General features: G+C 34.6%; 1 protein-coding gene across 1 annotated transcript; it reads right to left on the bottom strand.

The window, feature by feature from the left end:
• Positions 1–1247: 1247 nt before the first annotated feature.
• LOC114721692 (structural maintenance of chromosomes protein 6B) lies at positions 1248–10507 on the bottom strand (the record flags this gene model as incomplete). Its single annotated transcript, XM_028907540.1, is given in 12 exon segments — positions 1248–1316; positions 1827–1921; positions 2025–2122; positions 4933–4990; positions 5171–5249; positions 5345–5424; positions 6871–6973; positions 7068–7204; positions 9350–9445; positions 9525–9610; positions 9734–9848; positions 10376–10507. Coding segments are annotated over 12 exon segments (1062 nt in total). The 3' UTR covers positions 1248–1258.
• Positions 10508–10900: the final 393 nt, after the last annotated feature.

Below are 10900 nucleotides of genomic sequence, written 5' to 3'. Positions count from 1 at the left end.
TATTATTTTTATTTAATTATTATGTTCCGGCTCGACCACCAGTCCAACCAGTTGAACCATGAGAACCGTGAATCGTTCATCTTTCCGATTTAATTTTCGGCCTAGCTTTTAAAACATTGATATAAATACATTATTTTCAAGTTCTGTTTTATTTATTCAATTACCATCCCATCATTCCCTCCCTTTGGATTATTATGACGGTTTGGCAATTAACTCTCATACCCCAATTATTACTCTTTCACAAGCACCATCATTTTCAAGTTATCCTTGTTCTTTCCTAGTCGCAAATTATCTTTCACTTAAGTGTTTTCTTATCTTTATAGGTTAATTTAAAGTTCTTTAAGCCTTCAAAGTAACTTAACTCTGAATACTCTTAATGATTAATATAATAGCCAGATAAAAACTCTTACCAGTGGCATGTGAGCCAAGTTGAAGCTATTCATCTGCAGTGATTTTGAATAGTTGGATGGTTAAAACTAATCGCTCCAACCCCCCTTCCTCTCTATATATGTTCATTTGATGTTAAAAAAATAAAATGAACAACTTCAAGTCATGTTTTTCTTTTAAAATGAATAATAGGAAGGATAAGAATTACTCTCTCAGGTCGTTTTTATAAAGCACAAATAACTGAATTACATATAAAAAAATTGGTTTGAAAACAAAAAACATGTAAAAGGAAAATGTAATTTATTTCTCAAACCTTAATTTTATGAAGAAAAAGCGAGTTGATAATTAATGCAATAAATCTGAGGGCCAAAAACAAAATAATATTGAAAATTTTAGACACGCTATTAGTGTCTCTTATAAATAAAAATAGGTCGTCCTCCAAAAAACCAAAAAAATCTTATATATACCATCAGGAGGGTTAAATAACGATTACCATAAGGCCATAACATTATCTACATCAGTATAGAAAGAATAGTCTCTTCCCTTGCATAACTTCCAATGCATTGGTTGACTTCCAATACCTGATTGTGGAATATAGCTGAAAAGTTTGTCTCAGTTTTACTGCCTACAGGAATATGTACACTGCCTGCCTTCCCCTTCAAGCACCAAAAAATACAAATATATCAAGTCAAGGAAGTTCAAATCATTCTCAAACTTAAAAGGCAAAACGCTTTGCACCGTATCTCTGTACACATATAAATTAAGGTCAGAACGATTCTGACCAGTGTCGGGTTAAATAAATGAAGCAGGGGAATTATTACTCAGGAAGACACCTAAAGCGAGGGGGGGGGGGGGGGGGAACAGATGATGATCAAGAACGAGGAGCTGCTATTTGCTGCTTCTTAATCCTGTTTCCCTGCTTTACCATACTGCATTGAGAAGCATGAAAAGGAAATGTTAGAAGTATAACTGCAGGATATTATAATGCATAATGCTGGGAAATTCGATGGAGGAAAAGTTACAGCTATTCAAAACCCTTCAGTTTTAAAAGATTTAACCTTATCGAGTTGAAATAAACTATATCAGAGCCTTAGTGACCAAAAGTTCAACCCACCCTCCTACCATTCCAAAACTGTAGTTGAATTACCAACGATCTTATATCCAATTACCAGGTTCTCATGAAATGGATGATGAGAAAACTCCAGGCATTCAACCAGTGAATGAGTCAGCAATTAGGGCATGTTTGGTAACACATGGCAATGAGAAAGGGAATGGCTATCCACAGAAAACAAAGCACTAATTTGCATCACACCTTCGTCATTATTGCTCAATAGATTCTCTCTTTTAAAATAACCAACTAATAACTAGGATGTGATGGGATACCGCCATCAATGTACGTCTGACTACAAAGATCAAGGCTACTTGAAGAAAATTAGTACCTAATATCGTGTGGGGTAATAAATATCCACTGCGATCCTTGTTCCACAGCAAAATCCACAAGAGTGTCCAAGCTGATCTTTCGACTGACCGCATCCTGAAGATGAATGGAAAGAAATGTTGATTTTTCCAACAACTACCAATTTCAATCACAAAGACATAAGGAGAAAAATACAAGAGACAGAAAAGCATGATCATACCATAAAAACATCAAATTCATCCATTGCGCGGAAAGGGGATTCTGTCATATCATGAAGGGCCAGTGTAAAGCATAATGTTGAAAAAGAACGCTCCCCGCCTGTAATCCAGAAAGAGAAGGAACCAATAACGTGAAATGACTGCTAAATATTAGCTTTAATTGATAGAGAAAGGAACGATGACAATCCTTATAGGTACATAATTAATAAAACATACAAAAGCACAAAGCAACATTAATTCGCACAACAATGCCATTCCTCCCCGGCATATAAGACTCAGATTGCCGAAGAAGTGTTAGGATCAATAAAAACTGTACGGTAATCAAACACGACCTGATTATCCTTATAATGTGATCTATATAGCAAAAACATTCCCAAACACAAGCTAACATTAATCAGATAGTAAATTGATTTATGTTTACAATTACAATTACAATTACAATTAGATAATTAAATTATTAACATTTGAAAAGTATTAATTAATATTAATATAAATTCTATGAGATTATTTTCATAAGAAGGACGAAAAGTAGAAAAGGGGGAAGGAATTAGAATCTGCATTTTACAAGGTGCATCACTGATTACATTTCTGTTTGGTTCACTTCTCTCAGTGGAAGCCTACAGATGGATTTCACATGGCTTTTATAAAGAAAACAATTTCTGTCAAAAGAAAAAAAGAAAAAGAAAACAATGATCATGAATTTTAGGAAATAATGACTTACTTGGACAATTGGTAACTCATATCTCTAGTTTGGCCAAAATCTTAATAAAGACTGAACCTAACTCTACTAGAAAAATTGACACAATCTGGGTCAACTTGATTCAAAAGCTCACAAGAGTTCATAAACATGAATTAGCCAATAAAATATACATGCCAAAGACCAGAAGGGCGAAAAGAGGAAGCTTCAAATGTTCAATAAATGGGGGAAGCATTAAATGTAAGCTGAAGTCAATCAGTTTCAAGCTAAACATTCCTCCCAGAATAGGGGCAACAGCAGACTCAGCCCAAATCAAACACAAAATGGAACAGAATAAAAAGCTTAGCTGCAAATCTAAGATTGTATCTCAGCACTTTATCCTTCAAACTACCTAGAGGTTTTAATTCAACTATTAGATTGGGAGAAATGTCATAAATTTATATTAAAAAATGCCACTACCGCATAAGTGTCCTATCAGAGACAGACGTATTAAGGATGACAAACGAAATGTTTTGGTCACAAATGAAGCTATTAGAGAAAGGTGGGAAGGCTATTTCTGCAAACTTTTCAAAGATGGATTGGGGTTGACTAGAGATATGCAAGATCTAACAATCCATGAAAGTGAACAAAACCTGGCTTTTTAGTGCAGAACTTGGGTTGGAGAAGTCAAAGAAGCCATTGCCCCTTACAGTATTTCTATTCATGTGTGGGAATGCTTAGAAGAGAAGGATATTTTTTGGATCACTAAGCCTTTTAACGAGATATTAAGGTCAAAGAAAGTGCCAGATGAGTGGCGGCTTCCTATATATAGGAACAAAAGGGATACCCAGAACTGTGCAAACTATTAGGGGATAAAACATATGATCCATACTATGAAATTATAGAACAGCGCGAAGGAGCACAGATCACAAAAGGAGACATGTATTTCAGAAAATCAAATTGGACTTATGCCTACAAGAGATGCAGACCTACAATAGAGGCTATTTATCCAATGAGGGGGCTGATGGAGAAGTACGGAACAAAGAGAGAAGATCTGTATATGGTTTCTATATACATAAAAAAGCTTATGACTAGGTGCCAAGAGATGCACTTTGGAAAGCTCTAGATAAGAAAGGTGTTCGTGTTAACTTATTTGAAAACTATAAAGGATATGTATGAGAGGGTATCAATTAGTGTAAGAATGTTTGGAGGCAAGACAGAATCTACTCCTATAGGGATTGGTTTGTATCAAGGATCATTATTGCATCCTTATTTGCTTGACCTGATTTTAGATGTCATAACAAAATGCAATCAAAAGGAAATCCCTAAGTACATACTCTTCGCAAATGACGGTCTTGATTGTGGAAATGGAGTTATAGAGCGAACTTCGGACTTGAAGGGTTTTCACTTGAATTAAAATGGAATAAATGCATTGGAAATTTAACAAAAGGCAAGTTAGAAATGATTTCGAGGTAAAGATTGAAGAGCAAATGATAACACAAGTCACAGAGGTTAAGTATTTGGGATCAATTATACAAAATGATGGTAAAATTAATGATGTTACACATGGGATACAAGCAAGGCAGATGAAATAGAGGAAGGCGTTTCTTTGTAATTGCAAGGTTCCTAAAAGGAAATTTTCTCATACTGCCACTGCATCAACATCAGCATAAAATGGATGTAACAAAGATAGGGAAGTTAAGATAGGTGTGTGGTCATACAAGCAAAGATAAAATATATAATGATCATATAAGAGGACAAGTTAACACGCATCTATTGAGGATGTTTAACACGGTATGGTCATCCGCAAAGAAGGCTATTGGAGGAACCGATAACGTATACTTCCAACAGTTAATTTTGTCACAAATAGACCTGATTATTATAATTTACTAAGAACTGTATATAATCTATAGAAGCATGAAATATAGGTGAACTTAAGGTACAAGAACATGACAAACACATGATGGGAATCATGAATAAACACTATCTATATTGGATCATTATACATAATGGATCATCCTATTTAGTAACACAAAATAACTAAATGTAAAAAAGAGCCTAATTTATTATAATTCCATTGTAGTTTAAGTCCTCAAAAAAGATTGGATCAATCATTGATAAGCCACACAAATTACACATAAAACAAAATTGGAGCTGCAACGAAGAGCACTAGTGTAGGTTTATTGACCAAATCATAATATATATACATAGATATATAGATGCAAGAAATTAACCTGAAAGGCCTCGAGTGTCACGAACAGCACACCCTGATGCATCTTGAGGCATCTGCACCTAGACATAGAGGATAAAAGAGAACAAACACGTGTAACAGATGAGCCAAACCTAGGAAGGGTAAAAGAGGGCAATGGAATTGAAATCACACCTATTATATGAAGATTCTTGCTTTAGACCTTTTTATGTTTTTCTTTCTTTTTACATTTAGACCATAATAGAGCATAGAGAATAGCTTACCTTGATTGAAAGGGTTTTTTCTTCATAATTGACTGCGATAACTCCACTGAATCCTTTTCTTCCCAAATGGGCATTGAATCTAATCAACAAATGATTTGATTCAATATAAATATAACATCAATGTACCGGTGAAAAATAACAGGAAAAGATGGTCCATGCTGAGAAAAATCATACTTCCAAGACAACAAACGCCTCAAATAAGTTGCATTTCTGCGAAACTTGTTTCTTCGTAATTCCAAGGCTCTCTGGCAAGCCTACAATGAAAGTGTAGAAAAAGAATTTGATGATTTAGGATTAGAGCCAGGCAAAGATAATGATTAAAACATTGCATAAGAAACAATTCAACAATATGAACACCATGAAGAGATGCGCAATTGTTCAACATAAGGGGAAAGAGTCAGAACAACATATAAAACAACGCATGAAATGAGCTACATGAACCCAAGCGTAGAGAAAGAATGTTTTGATACCATATAGACGAATACCATTTGAATAGCTTCCTTAATTTATTCTAAGGAAAGGATATATACACACACACAGAGAATAGCCTAGGCTAAATGGTACATAATGAGAAAATAATGCTCATAATTACAGAAAAAGGTCACATCCCAATGATTACGAGACAAATTGCAATATCTACGCAGTAATGAGTAAATCCTCTAATATCTTCACAGATCTCAAACAGAATAGCAATATTAGAGAGAGAGGAGAATGAGTCATGAGCAGCCTCTCATGCCTCTTGCCATTTTAATCCCAGGGGTCATTAGTCCACAAGCAAGGACATCACTTGATTTATTTTTTGGCTCTCGAAGTAGCATATATGGGATCATTGCTGTTTGGTGGGTTTGCTCTTCAATTGATGTACTCCTTTCCACTTCCTGTAATGAACATTAGGAGGCAAACACAGTTTGTTGACCCCTACCTGGAAGGCATAGTAATGCCTAAGTTATGCGATCTTGTTTTTGAGCCATGAGTGACGGCATTCATGGCTTCCATCTGATCAAAACCTAAGCAAGGGGAGTAATAGGCTCTGATACCGTATGAAACAATGAAGCCTATTTTGTGACTCAACCTTTGAATTCTATTCATGGGTGTTTAATACATTTTATAGACTACTGGGGTTAAGTGTAGTCCAAGAAGATAGGAATAATAATAAAGTTATTGACAATCTGAATTTAGATACTAACAACTTATTATTTAAATACTAAATCTTAAAATTACAAAATAGATAATGATAACAGAAAAATCTTATCTTCAAAGAATATATCACCATTTCCAACGTAATGATTTCTTGGGGAAAGAATAAAGCAATACAAATCATATTCCTTGAAATATGATTGAAAGAGTATCATAATTTGGTGCCAATATAATTTTAGGATTTGCATCTTCCCTACCTGGTTTAAAAATTTTTATACAAGCATACATGTAAAAGTGAAAAGGAAATATTATTGAGGTTGCTTCTTCAATATATGATTTTCTAGAAGGCACTACCTATAAAGTTTCAATTAGAAGTTTTTAATAGAAGGGAGGAAGGAAATTGATGTCAACTTTCTCAAGAGCAATAATTTTTAGGAACTACAATGACACAAGATAAAATAAACTTAGCCAAGTAAAAGCTACAGACACCCATTTTTTCAAAACTAGAAACCACGATATCCACCAGGAATCTATCATGATAAGAATAAAGCCAAAGTACATACATCTAACTTTGTTCGATAGGCTTTGTAAGCTTGCTGCTTTCTCATAATCTTGCGTTCTTTTTTCTCACACAGCGTCCTAAGATCATCTAGTGATTCTGTGTATCTACCAAGGGAGAAAAGAATTAAAGATATGGGGTCAGCAGAACTTGCAAAGCTATTTCAACAATTGAAAATGAACATAAATCAAAATGCCATGCCTTTGGCTCTCACGCTTGAGCCTCTGAGATAGTCTTTCTATCTGTGCACTGAGTTGCTCTGGGGTACCGCCATCACAACCTCCTAAAGATTGAAGTTCATCCTCACAACAAATTATAGAAGCCTTTTTGTTGTATTCCTGCAATACTCAACCAAAGTAGAAATTAGTTATATTTAGGAAAAATCCTTTTCCCCTTAATTTGTCTAAACGGTCAATAATGCACAGTGAGCAGCTAGATGATAGTTTTATTTTTTCCTTCAATTATGTCTTAAAAGTTGATACAAGTGAGCAATCAAATGATACCCTTTTAATTTCACCAAACCCTTCTTTTCAAGCAACATTACGGAGCATTTTATACTACTCAATATGAAACTTACAAATTCATACTCCCTTGATCTCCATTAAATACCTTGCAAATGCTTTCTTTATTCTCAAATTTTTAAGACTATCTTTTGATTTGAGATTAATTTGGCAATTAGTATTTTTGGATTGATGGATATTCAGGTGGGGTGAGGAATCCTCTCCAAAAAACTAGCTACAAAGGTGGGAGAACTAACATACTTAAATATCCCATACAGCATCCCATAATACCCACTTCAATGCCAGACTTAGGCATTGGAGTTTGTTTGCCAAAAGGGCCCCAGACGCAAGGGAACAAATGCACTCAAGCTATTGCACTAACACACGAGGCCTTTGATTGCCCAGAAATGAAAAGACCGGGCTATATGGAATCACTATTGGGTAAAGATCATAAAGCGCCATGCTCATTTGCCAAGAAAATATGGACAGAAATTGCGATCCAGATTTATCGAGTTTTGGCCACTTTTGAAGTTTACAAATTTTACTATGGATGCATCTTTATCATACATGGCAGGCGTGATCATTTTACCTGAGAGAATTGATTCTCAGTCCATGAAATACAAGCAATGAAATGTCTCCCTTTTTCACAGTGATATTGAAGACAAGTTATGGTTCACAAGACTAAAAATGGGGCTGATATTGTTGAAGGAGGCTATCATATGGCCAGGTGCTATTTGTATTTGGTGGATCATGATAAGCCTAGCTCTTCCTACAAATCCCTCTACCACTTATCACATAATGGCACGCACAATAGGTAGGACAGATGTTTGTGCTTAGCTATTGGAAGTTTTTTTTGGTGACCAGACTTTTATTAATGAAATTAACTAATGAAAATTGGATGTTTAGAATTGACGGACAAACTACTTGGTAGGTTATTTAAAACTTCATATAGTAAAAAGCAAAAGAAAAAATAATAATTATCCGAACATTTTTAAAAAAAAATTTAGTTCTCTAAAAATTAATATAATAAAACAATATAACTATTTTATACGAATATATTATAAATATAACTAAAAGCTATTTTCTCAAATGAGTTAATTTTAATCCTATCTAGTGTTATAAAATATAACCTAACATTAGATAGTATAATCTTATAAAATACTAGGTTAAACAATGTTACATCGAATATAGATATCAACATCTTATCAAGTTTTGCACCATCAAGCCTTATCCCATACGATATATTAGACAAGCCCTTAGTCTCCATAAATCTTTGAAGAGTCAACAACCCAATGGCTCCACTCTATGACACATCCTCAAGCTTCCTTGCTCATTAGAACCCTCCGCAGTTAGCCATCTTCAGTACTATCACTCATTAAACCTAATACCGATTGATAGGTACTCGCGTGGCATGGAAAATGCTCCTTTGAAAAGGTGGAAGAATTAGCCCACTTAATTATCCCATAGAGCATCCCATACTCCTAAATGTAGATCTTAGGCATCTTATGCTACATTTATCTTCATCATTGTTTTACATGATCCTCACAAGTTTAGCAATATAGGGTTGTCATGCTCTTTAGTAGCCACATGTTTATCTGGGTATTTCCTTATAGAGGGAACCCAAAGACCATCATTTTGGTTTCTCATAATTCAGAAAATTTCTAGAGTCAAGATGATGGGAAGGGTGTATAAATCTTTTTCACACGCTTAGTCAAGTGTTGGAGAAATGAGAAAGAATCAACTTCTAGGATAGGAAGCTTGTAGACGAAGCCTGACTGTGGGATGTCTTGATGATGGATATATCTTGGGGATATTTTCTTGCCTAAATAACTAATCAAACTTTCATAAGGCCCCTATTCAAACCCATAAGAAGATTTGATTTATATCTCTAACAAAACGACTGCTTCAATTCTCATATGCCTTTAGCTTTTTTAAGGTAAATTTAATTCCTAATTAATATCACCAATGTGTATCAAAAAGCACCTCCCGTTGCTTCTTAAACTCCATATAGCGTGCCTCTGCCTCCTTGATATCTGGGAGTACCTTGCGTTGCATGATCCCATCATAATGAGCCTTCTCCTATGAAATTAAAAGACAAGTAAAGATTAGTAGACATTTGAGCATTGAAAAGGACATGTCGGACATAATGGAAGGAAACCTCTTCTGCTGAATGCAAGTCCTGTTCAATCTGCATTAGTTCATTCTCCGCTTTCTCAAGGGCATTGATCTCGTCTTGTGTCGATGCTATATAATCATCATAATCAACATAACATGCAATAAAAAAGGTACATATATCAATTCTTCTACATAGAAGGAAGATGTAAAATAACATGCTCAATATAAAAGACGAAACTAGTAGCATCAAACCACATAGTTCTTTAAATGATATTTTAAGCTGATCTTCCTTCGCTGCTGCTTCATTCATCCTGTCCTCACATTCCTTCAACATCTCTTTCTTCTTTTGTATTTCATGTTGGACTTCCTAGTATTCAATAAATACAACAAATATTATTATATTAAAAGCACAAAAATTTGTATTATGCATTTATGACACAGTTTCAAAATAACAAGAAAAATGTCAGCTCCAAAAAGTATTCCGATTCTTTTCCTTATAAGCCAAGGAATCCTTCCTAAAGAACCCATAAAGGTAGGTGATAGATCCATAAAACTAGGAAAACAGGCATCCAATAATAGGAAAAGGTAGACTTTATTAAAATTGACAACAAAATAACAGGTAGAATAGCACAAGTTAACAACTACAAGAGGTCAACATCTGACAAATAACAGTACAATATACAGTATTTATGCACGAAAGGCATTAATGAGCTGCCAATTACTAAATAGAAGTCACCCGTATATAAAAGTTACACAAACATGTGTGTGTATATATAAATTATAATTTGTCACAAAGAATGTTCATATTTAAATGTTGGATTTATGTTCAAGGGATAGGAAACAACTTTTAACAGCTGTTAAGGACAAGCAAAATGAGTGGGATAGCGAACAAACAGAAATTTCTTGTTGAATCTCATCCACAGATGATGCAGGTGATGAACGATTTGCCATAGCATACTGGTTCCTCTCATCTTCAAATGCTAATCTCTTAGAAGTCAAATCCTTCTCTGCATTTGAACAAAGTCTCTATAGGAAACAAAGTATCAGACGGTGCAGATGAGCAATCAAATATCAGACATATGAAAAAAGGAACAAAAAATGATTAAAAGCTCTACTAATAACTGGTTTGGTTGAGTCAGTGCAAGTCATTAGTGATTTCAGACCATGCCACTCAGTCATAGGAAGACGCACTAGCATTTACAAAATTCCATTTCCCAACAACTAGCTTTCTACACGCTTAAACCACACTAAAAATGCACAAGTACGTCATGCCCAAGGCCACAACACACTCAAGAAACACATAAATCACACATTATAAACAATAAAGCTGTAAACTAGTGATGCAGGACAAGAATCAGAAAGCCGGAAATATGAAATAAATCTAGCACAGAAAAATAAAGTCATACAATGTCATGCTGA

The sequence above is a fragment of the Neltuma alba genome, unplaced genomic scaffold (genome assembly GCF_004799145.2).
Source record: "Neltuma alba isolate B1F8T4 unplaced genomic scaffold, ASM479914v2 tig00012057_pilon, whole genome shotgun sequence".
NCBI lineage: Eukaryota > Viridiplantae > Streptophyta > Magnoliopsida > Fabales > Fabaceae > Neltuma > Neltuma alba.
The sequence above is the reverse complement of the archived record's forward strand: the minus strand, read 5'-3'. Positions and strand labels throughout refer to the sequence as shown.